Source organism: Panicum virgatum, chromosome 3N (genome assembly GCF_016808335.1).
Source record: "Panicum virgatum strain AP13 chromosome 3N, P.virgatum_v5, whole genome shotgun sequence".
NCBI lineage: Eukaryota > Viridiplantae > Streptophyta > Magnoliopsida > Poales > Poaceae > Panicum > Panicum virgatum.
Window position 1 is genome coordinate 26681885 of NC_053147.1, and position 15806 is coordinate 26697690.

Sequence of the window (15806 nt, forward strand, 5' to 3'; positions counted from 1 at the left end):
TTCAGCTAGTGCCTCGTGCACGGAGAGAGGTCAGCGAAGCGCTCTTGCAAGAGGTCGTCGTCAGACATTGATGGAGCTCTCTCCCCTGCTTCTCCTCCTCCCTCTCCTCCTCGTTGGCTTCTTCTGCCTCAGCAAGGCCCGCGCCGCCGGCCGGAACGCGCGGCGCCTGCCTCCAGCGCCTCGGGGCCTGCCTCTGATCGGCAACCTGCACCAGGTGGGCGCGCTCCCGCACCGCGCCCTCCGCGCGCTCGCCGCGGCGCACGGCGCGCCCGACCTCTTGCGCCTCCGCCTCGGCCAGGTCCCCGCGCTGGTCGCCTCCTCCCCGGCCGCCGCGGCGGCGCTCATGCGCGAGCATGACGGCGCCTTCGCCACGCGCCCGTACTTCCGCACCGCCGAGATCCTCACCTACGGCTTCCAGGACCTGGTCTTCGCGCCCCACGGCGAGCACTGGCGCCATGTCCGCCGGCTCTGCTCCGCGCACGTCCTCAGCGCCGCTCGGTCCCACGGATTCGGCGGCATGCGGGAGCGGGAGGTCGCCGCGCTGGTGCGGACCATCAGGGAGCGCGCCGCCTCCTCGCCCGGCGGCGTGGTCGACGTGAGCAAGGCGCTGTACGGCTTCGCCAACGGCGTGATCTGCCGGGCGGTGTCCGGGACCGGGAGGCTGTCCCGGGAGGAGGAGGGGCGGAGGAGCGAGCTGTTCCGGGAGCTGATCGAGGAGAACACGGCGCTGCTGGGAGGGTTCTGCGTGGGGGACTACTTCCCGTCGCTGGTGTGGGCGGACGCCCTGTCCGGCGCCGGCGCGAGGGCGCGGAGGAACTTCAAGCGGTGGGACGAGCTGCTGGAGAAGGTGGTCCAGGAGCACGAGGCGCGGCACAACGGCGGCGGCGACGAGGAGGAGGACTTCGTGGACGTGCTGCTCGCGCTGCAGGCGGAGAAGCAGGACGACGGGTTCGAGCTGACCAGGGACGCCATCAAGTCGCTCCTGGAGGACATGTTCGCGGCCGGGACGGAGACGTCCTTCATCGCGCTGGAGTGGGCCATGTCGGAGCTGGTCAGGAACCCCGCGGCCATGCAGGAGCTCCAGCGCGAGGTCCGCCGCGCCGGGCCCGCCGACGCGACGCCGTACCTGCGCGCCGTGGTCAAGGAGACGCTCCGCCTCCACCCGCCGGTGCCGCTGCTCCTCCCGCGCGAGTGCATGCGCGACGCGGCCGTGCTGGGGTTCCACGTCGCGCGGGGCACGCGCGTGTTCGTCAACGCCTGGGCCGTCGGCCGCGACCCGGCGTCGTGGGGCGCCGCGGCCGACGAGTTCCGGCCCGAGAGGTTCCTGGCGGAGGACCGCGAGGTGGACTTCCGGGGCGCGCACTTCCAGCTCATCCCGTTCGGGGCCGGCCGGCGGGCCTGCCCCGGGATCCAGTTCGGGCTGGCCACCGTGGAGCTTGCGCTGGCCAACCTGGCGCGCCTGTTTGACTGGGAGGTGCCCGGCGGCGCGGCGCCGGGGGAGCTCGACATGTCGGACGCGCCCGGGCTGACCACGCCCAGGCGGGTGCCGCTCCGGCTCGTCGCCAAGCCGGTCCGTTGGGAGGAGCAGCAGGCGTAGTCAGTTGTTGTGCCGTGTCCGTGTGTATCCATGGGATGTGATCTCTGCTGCAAGCATCAGCCGTCGGCGCTGCCTGTGCTCCGCGTCGATAGGGTCCGCAGCGCGTGTGGCTACTTTTCTGCTGTGTGTCACGGCCATCCACAGCAGATCTTGCTGCCGAGCACTGTAAGACCCTTTTTGTTCCTAAAAGTCCCTGGACTAGTTTTAGTCCTTCTCTAAAATAAAAAGTCCCTCCCTGTTTGTTTTGAGGGACTTAAGGGACTAGAGATCATTATTTGCAGTGGTGAAAGGACCCAAATACTCCTCTCCTTCCGCCTCGCCAACTCTGCTCCTCCACCTTCCTCTCCACGCTCTCGCTTGCCACCGACGAGCTGTCCGAGACGGCGTCGGAGTCGTCGGCTGCGACCAGCTCGGTGGCCGGGCCGGAGCGGTCGCCGGGGAGGAAGCCATCGGCCAGGAGGCGCCCGATGTCCGCCGATCTGGCCCCACGCGGCGGGACGTCGCCGCCGCGGCCTCCTATGGCGTCCGCTCACGCAGGGCGCGGGTCTCGCCGTCCCCGCCGCAGCCGCGGCATGTGCCCCGGGACCACTCCGTGCGGCGTTCGTCGTCGCCCGCGGCGCCGCGCCCGCGCCGCCAGCCCCGCCGAGCCCGCGTAGCGGAAGCCGCCTGTCCCGGCAAGGCCGTCCGGCAAGGCGCTGGCTGGAGTGGCTGCCGGCCCCGGCGGCGGGCGAGCCCCCTCCTCCTCGCTGGAGGCACCAGCGAAGGGGGCGGGGCGCCGGCCGCAGAGCCGCGGGAGGCGGCGGCGCCGCCATGGACCCGCCGCCGTCACGGACCCGCCGCCGTCACGATTGAGGGGGTGGGAGTCACGGGTGAGGGGGTGGGGCCTGCAAGGGTAGGCTGGAATTGTAGGCAAAAAGTCCCAATAAGCTCCTCTTGAGAGTCTTTTTTTAGACTCTAAGGGACTTTTTGCCCCCAAAAAATCCCACCTGTGTGTTTCTTTAGACCCATAAGTCCCTGAGACTTATGCAAAAGTCCCTTGAAACAAACAGGTCCTAAGCCGAAGCCCATCGCTGCCCTAGTGCTAGCTAACTCGTTTTCCGTTTGATTAAGCATCCATGTTCGCATCTGTGACCAATCGAGCTTCGCCTGGGGAGAGAGACGGCGATGGCATGGAAGTTGGCGTGGCGTGGGCACGGCTGGGCTGGGCTGCAGCCATGACCACGAGCCCACCAGCGGCAATGGAGGCCGAGTCGACGAAGCTGGTTCGTCGTGCTTCTGTTCCATCCCTGTCTTCAGCCCAGCCCATCCTTTGGCGTTGGCATCGGCAGCCCATAGCTGTTTTTTTCTTTTTGACATCAGTAAAACGAGAGGGCCCTGGCCCCTGGGAAGCATGGCATGCTACATCCCTGTACAAATAGGCCGCAAGCCCACAAGCAAATTGCTCACCGTGTGGATCCAAAATTAATATTGTGATCCAACGAATTATTAAAATGGACAAAATAAAAATTTCAATAAATGGATGTCTTAATATTATGAAATATTAGTCATGATCAACATCTTCAGTTGCTCTACTAGAGCAAATCAGCCAGGATGTCCGGCTTGGGTTGCGATATACAATATTTAACGTACATGGTCTACTCTATCATGGTAACGCGACATATTTGCAATATACTCCCTCCGTTCCAAATTGTAGTTCGTTTTGGCAAATCTAGATGTGTAATTTTTGCTATGCATCTAGATAAACACTATATCTAGATACATGACAAAAATTATGTATCTAGATTTGGCAAAAAGACCTACAATTTGGAACGGATGGAGTAATAAATTCAGAGCACACAGCGTCACAGAATCTCCAATCCAGCGTACAGCTCAAAAACCACTCTACAATCGAAGACTCCAAAGAAACAGCCAACAGAAAACAAGTGGTTTGAGGAGTTAACAGAAACTCCACAGTTTTTTTTTGAAGTAAAGAAACACCACAATTTCGGTCCTCAATGTAGCACACTGACCGACTGAAGCCACCCACTTTCAGCACACTGCAGCATCTACCTAGTACCTACCTGTCCGTCGTCGGCAGCAACGATCCATCATCCCACGGTGCATTATTACAGATCTTTTGGAAAGGAAAAAAAAATCTGCAATGCAATGTTCTCCCGATCTCTTTCAGCTGTTCTAGTACTCTACTAGTAGTGCAGGCAATAATGCAGGCCCTGCTGCGATCCTCATCTCATCGCATCTCACAGTAGAAAACAGTGTTCCCGGTAGCGTGTAAACACCACCCGTCAATCAAAAGCAAGCAGCAAGCTGACGGGCAACGCCGCGTGCCGGCATCCTGTACTGATGGGATAAGAACACAAGCGCAAGCAGCTAGCCAATCGATCGATATATCCCTCCCCGATCAATCCCAACTCCTCCGGATCCCCACCATCCGGTTGACTGATACTACTCCTACAACGGATTGATGCTTGCATATATACGATGCTGCCCCCACGTACATGGGCTGGCCCGTCTCTCGCTTTCCCAGCCAATCCATAGCATATATCCCTTTTGACCTTTTCAGCAGTTGTCTAATGCTGTGTCTGTGTGCTAATACCGGCCGATCTCTTTCTTTTCTTCTTCTGATTTTATTTCCATGCGAGCGCACATTCTCTGGACGTGGGTGTTTAAGGTTTGAAATCAAGAGCACCGAACGCTGGCGTGGCCCCTCCTAGGGGTGAAAGGAAAGGCACTAACACATGCTTTAAAAGTGCCAACATGGTGCAGCAAAGACGATGCTTTATCTGTACTCTGCTCGCGTGCCCTGTGCTGGCTGTAGCCTGTAGCTCCTGTCCGAGTGCCGACGCGGCTTACATCGATTATTGCAGTACCTGGGGCCGGAATCCGGAGATCTCCTCATCCCTGCGCTGCAGCGAGATGCGAGATCGCTGCAGCTCGATATCGCCGTCGTCCTCCTCCCACTGACCCACGGAATGGAATATATATAGGTGGAATAGCCATTTTCATCCCTCAATTATCATGTCATGCTCAGTTTCATCCTCGAACTATTAAAATGGCCAATTTAGTCGTTAAAAATTACTTTCAAGCTCAATTTCATCCCTAAATTATGAAAATAGTCATTTTAGTCCTCAAAGTTTACTTTTGGGGTTCACTTTCGTTTCTGAACTGTTGAAGCGTCTAATTCAGTCCTTCAACTTCTCTTTTAGGCTCATCCTAGCTCATCATCCTATGTGACATGCTACATTTGGGCTTTGCTACGGTACTCCGAAATAACTGTGCACCGTTGATCTAATGACATATTACCTCTTAGGAGGTAATAGTTTTAATGTTTATTTTATATATTTTAGATCACAAAATAAAGGATTAAATCTAAGTTGCATGCATGATTAGATGAGATCTTAAATTTATGTTTTTTCCATGTAATGTACCGGCCATTAAATTGAGCCAAGAAACATTATTTATCCGCTCCATACATGTGACATACCCAGCAGATTGCATGTAACGTTTTTTTTCCGCCATTAGGTGACATTTGCCAATCAGATTTCTGTTTTTTTCTGCATGATGTGCATGCCATTAAATTGAGACAAGAAAGACTTTTATATATATATCCCTCTATGCACGTCACATACCCATAGAAGATTGCATGCAATTCTTTTGCCATCTCGTCACGGGGCATTTGCCAGTCATATCTTGTGACATGGATTTGTTAGAAAAAAATGACATGGCTTGTCATCTAAATATCTAGTAGATCTTATAATACATATGAGATGGGTCAGTTGTAACATTTTTTTTCTAATATGACATGGGCGAGTTGTAACATGTTTTTCATAACGTGACATATATGAGCTGTAACATTTATTTCGTAATTTTTGAATTCATTATCCTAGGAATGATTCATACAACAAATAATTCTCACCTGAGTCAAAATATCTTGCAATTAGATCTATTAGCTAGTCAAAATATTTTGCAATTAGCCAAAATGTGGATGCGTACATTAATAATGCCTAACTGATAGATCCTTACATGCACACGTGTAGGATTCACATGTGCAACGTTTTATTTTTGCAATTAGCCAAAATATTTTGCAATTCACATGTGCAACGTTTTATTTTTGAAATATGACATGAATACATACCAGACGTAACATGCATATGGGAGGGATTATATTAAGACGTGATCAATGTGCCATGGAAATTTTCCTAACCTTCTATACACGTGATATCTTTGAAAAAATATATATGTAACCCTAACCTGCTATAATTTCCGTAACATGATCTAACGTGACATGTGTAAACTTGCAAAAAAAAAATCTCGGCTAAATTTCCATGGCGCGCGGCTGCATGCATACCAACGTTGGCTTGTCCCATGCACGATCGAGGAGTGACTAATTTTCCTACTCATACTACGCAGCTATCAACATGTAACAAACTAGCAATCCTAACTATAAATGGGGGAGTTAGATTTTATCATGCATGTATACATGCACACATGCATGCAGGTTCGTGCTAAATCCATAGACAAGGATGGTGTTAATTAGAATATCCGGTTTGTTTCTATTTTTTCGTTAGTTAATTATTTTTATCTCTCCTAATAATCAACGGTTCAGATTTATTTGAACTCTTACCTCCTATGAGGTAATTGGTGTAGCATTTTCATATCTCGTTAGCTATGGTGCCGCTCATTGCGCAGCACACATACTTCGATTTGAGACTAAGTCACGCACTTATGCGTACACCATAACGATCCACCTTTCGGGAAAATCTATCATCCATCGTTGCCATGCACTCATGCTGCTTTTGATGTTGTTGGCATCCATATACGAACATTAATTGATTGTGTGCGCCACATGTGGTTATCAAACCTAGCTATGTCACCCAAGTATATCTAGCCTCTCTGGTGAAACAAGGCATATAGTTCTCTCATTCGCTCTGTTCGTTTGGCTTGTCAGCCAACCAACCAGCAGTATTGTTCTCTTATACTAAATCAGCACCAGCCACCAACTACCAGCCAGTCAGCAGTACTATTCTCTTATAACAAATCAGCACCAGCCACAGCCAAGCGAACACAGCGAATGGTGATTGTCCACCTTGGTTCACGGTGGTGCTATGGTGAAAAACACATGCTAATGAGAAGAGAGGATGAGCCAAAAAGAAAAGTTCGAGGACTAAAATAGCCACTTCGATAGTTCAAGAATGAAAGTGAACCCAAAAGTAAAATTTTAGGACTAAAATGACCATTTTTATAGTTCCGGGATGGAATTGAGCCTAAAAATAAACTTGAGGAACTAATATGGCCATGTTGATAGTTCTGTAATGAAATTGAGCATTGGGCGATAATTGAGGGATGAAAATGACTATTTTGCCGAATATGTACGCGCCTTTCCAGCGACCAACTTGAAACAGCACCCGCTAAGCAGGAGTGCGAGACCTCTCGTGCACGGAACCGCACGCGCGCGAACATTCCACCGGTGGAGCGCACGGCGGCTGCGCTCCACGGCCGCTCTTTCCGGTGAGCGGACAGGCTGGAGACGACGGCGAGTCGGCGAGGGTATTCCGGCTGCTCGCCTGCTCCCTTCCTCGCCCCAGTTGCCGCGCGACGGCAGCGGAGCGGAGCGGGGCCGCGGGGGCCACGCGCTGGTGCGCCACCGCACTGATGAAAAGGCTCACCCCTGTACGGGCAAGGGCAAGTGCGTGGTGGATCGGCGGTGGAGCCGAGAGGGATCTTTGGAGCGTCGTCTTGTCTCGATTGAAATTATCATCCGGGATCCTTCCTTCCTTTTGCCGGCCGCCGCCGCCATTAGCAGCCGCGGAGAAGCATGACCGGCCGTAAGAGAAAGTATTATGATAGGCTAAATGTTGAGGTGGAGGAGAAAGAAAAGAAGAGAGAGAAAGTGGGCTGTTAGTTTACACCCAGTTTCGACACAAGAATCAATATATTTTGTGAGATAGACAAGTGGGCCATATATTTATAGTTGAGAGCTAAACCATTATACAAATGGGTTGAGAGATGGGCTGTAAAAATTCTTACAACCAGCAGCAGGCTAAATCATTAGTTTTGCTCTAATGCGAAGTCCGTACTTTACTTTGTCCAATCACCACAGCAAAAAAGCAGCGGCGGAGGCCGCCTGATCCGCTGGTCTGACCGGCCGTGGGGGCGCCGGGGCTGGAGAGCGAGGCGCTCTCCCTGTCTCTCACGCACACTTTACTAATAATCCCATGCCATGGGCATGGAGTGCGGTTGGTTGTTGAGGCCACGTCGCGACCCTCCCAGGAGATCCCTCCGACGCCGACATGGCGGATTTCCACTGATTCCACGGCCCCCCTTCTGCCTGCTCGCCTTCCTGGAATCGTGGCTGTCTCCGGGTCTCCCCAGTTTCCATGGCACGTGCTCACAGACATGGTTCAATGGAAGGGCCGTCAGGTGACAGCCTCCTCCTCCTTGGCTTGGCTTGGATACTGTTTAGTTGCCTCCCGTAAAATTTTTGAAAGAGTATTTTTTTACATTTGAATTACTAAATATAGGCTAATCACAAAATTAATTACACAACTCGTCTGTAAATCGCGATACGAATCTAATGAGCCTAATTAATTTGTCATTAGAAGTTGTTACTGTAGCATTACTGTAACAATTTTGTGTCTAATTACAGTCTAATTAGGTTCATTAGATTCGTCTCGCGATTTACAGGCAAACTGTGCAATCTGTTTTTTTATTTCGTCTATATTTAAATCTTTATGCAGCTGTCGAATTTTTTTTTGGAACTTTGAATTTTAAAACTAAACACGACGTTGACCTCTCCGCGAGCGACGCGTGTGGGTGCGCCACCGCGGAACGTACCGGTGCCTCCGTCGTGCCGCCGTCTCGCCTTATCTTGTTTGGTCACAAACAGTTATTTTGGAGGACTTAGGTGCCGTTTAGTTCCCAAACCAAAATTTTTTGGGTGCGGATCAGATGTCGGGAGAGGTTTTTCTGACACTAATTAAAAAACTAATTTCAGAACTCACCTGGAAACCGCGAGACGAATCTTTTGAGGCCTTTGACCGCATCATTAGCACATGTGGGTTACTGTATAACTTATGGCTAATCATGCACTAATTAGGCTCAAAAGATTCGTCTCGTTGTGTATATCCAAACTGTACAATTAGTTTTGTTGTTTAACTATATTTAGTGTTTTATGCATGTATCCAAAAGGGAAGTCACAAATTTCGAGGTGAAAATTTTTGAGAACTAAACGCCCCCTGCACGTTTAGCCTCGGTAAAGTCGGCGTATACATGCGGACTAGTAAATACTAGTGTCACTGTGTGAGGCAACCTTGTGCTTCGTTCACTCAGTGCAGTGCCAGTGCAGATGCTCCATCTACTCTGCAAGTTGCAAGAACGATGGATGTCCAACAAAAATTCGGCGCTTCTAATCAGAAGAAAGGGCTGAACAGTCTTATATGCATGCTTGTCTATTTTATATTTCAAGTAAATGTGAAATATTGAAATATCCCTTTTCTTTTTTTCGGAACGAAATATCCTTCTTCTAAACAAATCTTTCTAGATTTCACTCTCTAAATTATCATTTGGTGAGCCTTCTGCATAAAAATCATTTTCTATATGTTTTCACTCTTCAACAGTTTTTCTATATCTTGTGTACACTCCAGAAAGCAATTTTTGTTATCTATTTTTGGCTAGCGAGAAATGCAGAATGGAGGATGGCTATATTTGGATAACCACTTTGAGAAGTTGTTGGAGGGTATTTTTCCATCAATATCTCTATTCCTAACAAGGAGAGTCTTTTGGAGTTTCTCTAAAATTTCTCTTTTCAACCTCTAGCATCAGGAATTATTGATGCAGAGGTTCTGCTCTTAAAAGATATGTTCTCTTTCATGATTCCCTTCGCATTAACATTTGTGCATATTAGTCTCCTATAATAAGAGAAAAAATATCTCAAATTCAGCAAACTTGCCATAGCTAGGTACATGCATCTAATTTCTTATGGACACAATTCTTGATCGCAAGTTCAAAAAAAAACTCAACCGGGGGATGAAATGGACCCCACCCGTATTTCATTAAGAGGAGCGACTGCTCGGCTCTTCCCGGCCGAGAAACCCCCCGAATCCTGGCCCATGCCCACGAGGAGCCATGCCTTGCGGCGAGCACAGCGAGAGGGTTTTTTTTAACCTCGCACGGAAAATTCCCGAAAACTCCGCCCGGGTGCGCCACGCGAGGGGCTGTGGGGATGCCGCCGGAACCCCTTGACCACTCGGTCTACATATTCATTTTACAGGACTTATGTACGGAATAATTTCAACATTGCTCTGCTGAACACAACAGAGCCTACACAACAAGCATTTGACTTGGAAACACACTATTTGATTTCTCTTAAAATTCACTACCTTTTTCAGTCAACCAGATCACAAACAATGGAAATTAGCAAGGACACGGTACATCGGCGATGCAAGCTATGCATCGTCACAAGGACACCAATTTTCTTCTTTTTTTCCTTTTTCTTTTTACCGTGTGGTAATTAATTAATGACTAACTTAATTAAAGACTGCACATATATACTAGGCGCCAATCATCTGTCTGTCCATCAATCTGTGCATATGTTCAGTGCGACGAACGATCGGTCAGTAGGTGGTGACGAACGGCCTGTACACCTTGAGGTCGGAGATGATCCCGGCGACGGAGCCGGCGGCGGAGGCCACGGTGATGATGAGGCAGGCGAGGCTGAGCAGCTGCAGGCACACCCACCGCGTGCTCCACCGGGGCACCTTCTTCTGCACGATGTACATCTCGACGGGGAAGTAGACGGTGAGCGGCCAGAACCCCAGCGCGCCGAGGAGCCCGACCACGTCGTTGAAGAAGGGCAGGAGCATGGAGACCACCGTCGTCGCCACCACGAACGCCGTCCGCCACGTCAGGCGGAACAGGTTCATCTTGTAGCACCGGCCGGCGGAGCCGGCGAGGGAGAGCGGCACGTCGACCTCGCCGGTGATGTACCTGGACTTGGGCCACCTCTGCTGCGCCCACTTCTCGACGAAGGCGAACAGCGGCTGGCAGTAGACCTGGTAGGCGCCGACGAGGTGCACGACGATGGCGGCGTTGGCGACGTCGAGGAGCCAGAAGGGCTCGTAGAACCCGAAGCCCGTGAGAAGGTTCCCGGGGGCGGCGTCGCCGAACGCGGCGTAGCCCATGCAGCCGCAGAGCATGTAGAAGAGCGTGGTGACGGCGACGCTGACGATGGTGGCGCGGCGCATGACCTTGGACTCGGACGGCGGCGGCGCCCGGATGGTGTCCTGGATCTCGATGAGGATGAGGGAGTAGGAGTAGGCGAAGGCGATGTCGCCGAACGCCTGCAGGCTGCGCCACACCTTGTCGACGGGGGCGACCACGCCGACGCTGATGCCCGTGAGGCTGCCCTGGACGCCCTTGTTGGCGACCACCTGGACGATGCCGAGGCCCAGGCCGATGGTGGAGTAGGTGAAGGACATGACGGCGGCCAGGATGGAGAGCCACGATATCTGGTCGAAGTCCGGGATCTGCGAGAAGAAGATCTCCGCCACGCCGAAGATGATCATGTACGGCGTGCTGGAGATACTGCACGGGACGCCGTGCCCCTCCACGTGGAAGCAGTTGGCCTTCTTGATCGCCCTGCAGATCACCCGCCATTGAGCAATCGAGTTATTAAGCTGAGCTCATCTTCAGCAGCTGGATAACACACACGTGCCAATGCAAGAGACACGCGCGCGTTCTACTCACAGCATGCTAATGGAGGCGGCGATGGTGTAGCCGATGGCGACGCCGACGATGTTGGCGTACTGCAGGAAGCCGCAGATCTGGACCTTGACGCCACCTGCTCGACGGAACGTCGACATGGATGGGGAGAGAGAAACAGAGTCAGGTCCTGGTGGCCTTTTCTTGCTCAGCAGCGGCAGACAGCTAGCCACGAGAATGAATTGAAGGCGCGCGCACTGCACGTACTGAGGTTGGCGTTGACGGCGTCCATGTAGGTGTAGTTTCGCTTGCCGGTGCACGGGTCGCCGGAGCGGTAGCAGTCGGCGAGCAGCGCGGAGGTGTAGTAGGTGACGAAGGAGAAGAGCAGCATGACGGCGGGGCCGGCCACCCAGCCGAGCTGCGCGATGGCCCACGCCAGCGACAGCACCCCGGACCCGATCACCGCCGTGATGATGTGCGCGCTCGCCGTCCACATCGTCCCTGCACATACATAACAGCACAAACAGGGCATGCCACCATCAGTTTCAATTCGGGCGGTCGCTCCGTAGAGCGAGCGAGCTAGCTAGCTTGCTAGCCCCTTACCGGTGCGCTTGAGGCGGCCGTCGTCGTCGTAGCACTTGGAGGCCGCCGTGTGGCCGAGCTCCACGGAGGTCACCTCCATGGCCGCCGCCGGGTAGCAGTGCTTGGGCACACCGTTCTCCCCCATCTCTGCAGACCAGGTGCACAACACCCCCCGAACAGTGAGACTTGGCAGCTAGTAGAGCACAGCAGAGCTCAATAACACAGAACTGTAGAAGACAGACAGACAGACACTGGTTCTTGCTGGAGTGCTCAGCACGGTGACTTACGCAGCAGTTTATATAGCCGCCGGCGGTCGACAAGACGAGCTGCTGCTGATACTCAGGTGGTGAGCGACACACGTACGACGACGACTCCGCGTGGAATTCAAAGGCGGCTACGACTCGGGCACTCAGCCTGCCTGCCTGCCTGCCACTCCACCGGCTCGTGGTTGGCTGGTGAAGTGACTGAGGACTGAGGAGGAATGGAGGGTGGCCGCGGCAATTTATAGCCGGGGTTGCCTGGAAGGCGCGGGTGGACACACGGGTGGCCCGTGGGCCGTGGGCCGTGGTCGTTTCACAAGGTTTCGGGCTGGCAACTTGCATTGGCACAAGGTTTTCTGAAAAGGGCGGGCCTCACACAACGCAGTGAGGATTCCAGTGGCGCCCAAAACCAAAACGTGGTTCAAATGCAAGGGTTGGCCTGGCCCCAAGGTCGTCCTCTCGGCCCTTTCTCGATCGATCCCACCACTACGATGCTAGCAATAATTCGTCAATGGAAAAGAGCACGGCTACCTAAAAAATAGTACAGGAGCACAGGACCCTACTGGTTGACCTCCCTGCGTGCCCCCAGCACACAAGATCCTGTGAGCTGAGATCTACTATATATCTCACTGGTGATCGGACAGTGTCCACTGACTAACGCAAAGCTAAGCGAAGACCAGCAAAACCTTGGAGGTCAGGAAGAGGCACCACACTCACACCAGACCCCAGAGAGATAGGATAAGATCTCGCAACAGCGTACTACAACAAGCACCCTGCCATGCATTTTCTTACCTTTGCAGAAAGTGACCTCCTCCGGCTGCAGCTCCCCTTCTCCTAGCTTGCTCTTTGCAACAAGAGCTTGAAGCTAGTGAAGAACTGCCGCAAAAAGGTTCAGGGGGGCCGGGGGTGATAGATAGATAGGGCTGATCAAGTTTGGTGTGGTGTGTCATGTATGCAGGCTGGCCAGGCTTTTATAGGGGCGTTGTGGCAAAGCCTGCCAGTCAGACAGTCAGTAACCATGGCTTAGTTTCTTTCTGCATTGTAGTAGGAAAAGAGAAGGGAGGACGACGGAGGGTGCTGGGGCGTTTGCGCCCCACGGGCTCTCGACCACCCTTTTGGTTCCCCTCGGAATAAGGTTCGGTGCGGGCTGGTCTCCTCGGCCGCGAGATTGATTAAGGCAGGGCATTAAGCTGAGAACCCACTAGGAGGGATCGTATCATGCATGATCTTGCTCCCAGTGGTGATCATTCCCCTTGCATCGCAGGAAACGGAAAGGCTTGGCCACATTGGTTTTGCTCATTTCTGGCCCTAGTAACTCTTGCGCAAGATAGAACTGGATTTGATTTGATTGTTTGATTTGGGTGTCATGGCGGGCAGCCGGGCACAGAAGAGCATGAGAACCGGTGAGCATTAGTTGTCAATGCATAAATGTCTGAAATATTTAGACTGTAGTCAGGGAAATTTGTTTGAAAGTAGAATACATATTATTATTATTATTATTATTATTATTATTATTATTATTATTATTATTATCCTATATTCTTAAGACCCAGGTGCAGTCTACTGTATGGAGTGAGCTAGAATCTACAAGTTAACACTTCAGGATTCTCTAATTATGTCCCCGGGGCTTAAAAATAACATTATTCCTGGCGATACTATATATTTACCGAAAAGTAAGCACAAATCAAGCGACACAAAACATCCTTTATTCTGTGCCATGGCTACATCATCAATTCATCATTGCTTACACACAGCACTAATCATAGTATACGTAGTACCAAACAATCCCTTTATTTTACACAGGAACGGCAACATTCTGCCCTTTAGCAACTTTCGAGCTAAAATATATCGGGTTACTTTTTGGGGACTGTCAAGCAGGTTCCGTCCGGTTAAGTAAAGTAATCCCTCTCTTTTTCCTCTTTGACCTGCCCAAATCCTATGGAAAAGGGAGAGGAAAAAGCAACGGCAAGGAGGCAGCACTCCTTCCTGGCCAGAGGATGATGGCCACTTTTTACAGGGCTCGGTTTGAACACCTAATTTTATTTTTTTTTCTGTACACCAGTGTGATTGCCCAGGATATCATTAACAACAACTAGCGTATGGTTGTCATTCCAGTTGAGCATGGCATTAGATTCCGCAGGAGAGTACTTGAGTAGTGAGCGAAGACGTGGACGAACACGGGACATTCGATGCGCTGTCGGCTAACGCCATCCTACGGTTCTAGTAGCTTGCTAAGAAATTAGAGAGCAAATTAAGGCTGCGAGTGGAGTTTGGGAGTCAGCGGTGGCGTGCTGATGGCGGCTAATTAAGCAAGCAGACTCGCAGAGTGCCATTTTATTTGGGAAAATAACTACTCCATTAAGGATGTGTTTATTTCACTTTGGATTTTGGGATTTTGGAAGGAAATCTTTCAACATTTGAAGTATTAAGTGTAGACTAATCACAAAACTAATTATAGATCTCGTCTGTAAACTACGAGACGAATCTAATGAGCATAATTAATTCATCATTAGCATATGTTTATTGTAGCTTTACTGTAGCAATTTAGTGTCTAATCACGTCCTAATTAAGCTAATTAGATTCGTCTCGCGATTTACAGTCTATTTGTGTAATACAATTTATTTTTCGACTATATTTAATACACCATGCAGGTGATTTATAAAAATTTTGGATTTTAGAATTTTAGATCTAAACACGGCCCAAGCAGAGAGTGCATTGCATGCAGGAGCTAGTCCTGGGCGGGCCCATTTTGGCTGGAAAGGTCGGACGGGGCCCGTGTGCACGTGCCCACCACGATCCGAAGCGAAAAGGTGCCACGAAAGGCCCATGCACCTGCGAGCACTGCACTGTTGTTGGCTGTTAGCCTAGTACTGTACCTAAATTCCCCACTATCAGCTGAGCAACAATGCACTCCAGAGGAAACAAAGGCAACAAGCAGGCTGGGCAAATCTGGTGATTTCGCCTTCGCCATCACCATGCTAACGTGTGGCCGCAGCATGCGTGCGTGTGTTTACGACGACCATCTGATCTGATCATGGAGCAGCTAGCCCGCTGCTGCGCGAATGACACAGTTGTGGGAGCCAAGGTGGTATCGATCTGTACGTGAGAGCGCGAGCGAGCGAGCAGCTGGGATGGCTCGAGTGCGGCGGCGACCGGCTGCCACTACACACTCTGCCAGGCAAGAACCCCCTGGTTGATCGATCCTGAGTGGATCTTTCTCCTTTTTCTTCTTTTGAATCGCATCCTGAGTGGTGGATCTTTGTGGCCACACCTGCTAGTAATAACCGATCCGTTTCGTTTTTGTTTATTAATTCTCCGATCTGCCACTAGCTGCGCCACACGATCAATCTCGGCTCATGCTCCGGCGCTTTCTTCCAGTCGATCCCCTGCCTGCTCCGCACGATCGCCATCGCTATGCTTTTGGCTCGGCCGCCGTCCGGACGGCGGCTTTTCGGCCCGACGAAAAGTAGCTGCCTGCCGTGCCGGTCCCTCCGCGCCGGGGATCTCTTCTTTTTGTCCTCGCCATCGCTGGTGCTCCTAGCTACTAATCCTACAGTACTCCGGAGCTAGCACATCGTGCTACCAGCTACTACTACAGCAGAGCCGTATAGCTCCACACTAGCCACGTATGTCGGCACGGCTATCAAGCGAATGAACCCTAGCCAGCCACG

At 51.8% G+C, this 15806-nt stretch overlaps 2 protein-coding genes across 3 annotated transcripts; one reads left to right on the forward strand and one right to left on the reverse strand.

Annotated features, from left to right (window-relative positions):
- On the forward strand, positions 1 to 1895 carry LOC120665420 (cytochrome P450 71A1-like). Its single transcript, XM_039944982.1, has one exon. It carries the CDS (start codon positions 71 to 73, stop codon positions 1595 to 1597), a length of 1527 nt encoding a protein of 508 aa, XP_039800916.1. The 5' UTR covers positions 1 to 70; the 3' UTR covers positions 1598 to 1895.
- An 8032-nt stretch (positions 1896 to 9927) lies between these two features.
- On the reverse strand, positions 9928 to 13097 carry LOC120665421 (amino acid permease 3-like). 2 transcript variants are annotated; one of them, XM_039944984.1, is made up of 5 exons: positions 12928 to 13097; positions 11897 to 12022; positions 11561 to 11794; positions 11339 to 11432; positions 9928 to 11230 (listed from the first exon to the last, which is right to left on the reverse strand). In XM_039944984.1, the coding sequence occupies exons 2-5, from the start codon at positions 12018 to 12020 to the stop codon at positions 10207 to 10209; spliced, it is 1476 nt and encodes a 491-aa protein (XP_039800918.1). In that variant the 5' UTR covers positions 12021 to 12022; positions 12928 to 13097; the 3' UTR covers positions 9928 to 10206. The 2 variants fall into 2 exon arrangements, with proteins under 2 accessions (XP_039800918.1, XP_039800919.1); XM_039944985.1 differs by lacking the exon at positions 12928 to 13097 and adding an exon at positions 12163 to 12903.
- Positions 13098 to 15806: the final 2709 nt, after the last annotated feature.

Bases quoted from the DNA above. Each gene is read 5' to 3' on its own strand.
- LOC120665420 (XM_039944982.1), top strand. From the start codon at position 71: ATGGAGCTCTCTCCCCTGCTTCTCCTCCTCCCTCTCCTCCTCGTTGGC.
- LOC120665421 (XM_039944984.1), bottom strand. From the start codon at position 12,020: ATGGGGGAGAACGGTGTGCCCAAGCACTGCTACCCGGCGGCGGCCATG. The intron at 11,433-11,560 runs GTACGTGCAGTG...TCCGTCGAGCAG, and splicing joins CGCCGTCAACGCCAACCTCA to GTGGCGTCAAGGTCCAGATC. The intron at 11,231-11,338 runs GTGAGTAGAACG...GGTGATCTGCAG, and splicing joins GCCGCCTCCATTAGCATGCT to GGCGATCAAGAAGGCCAACT.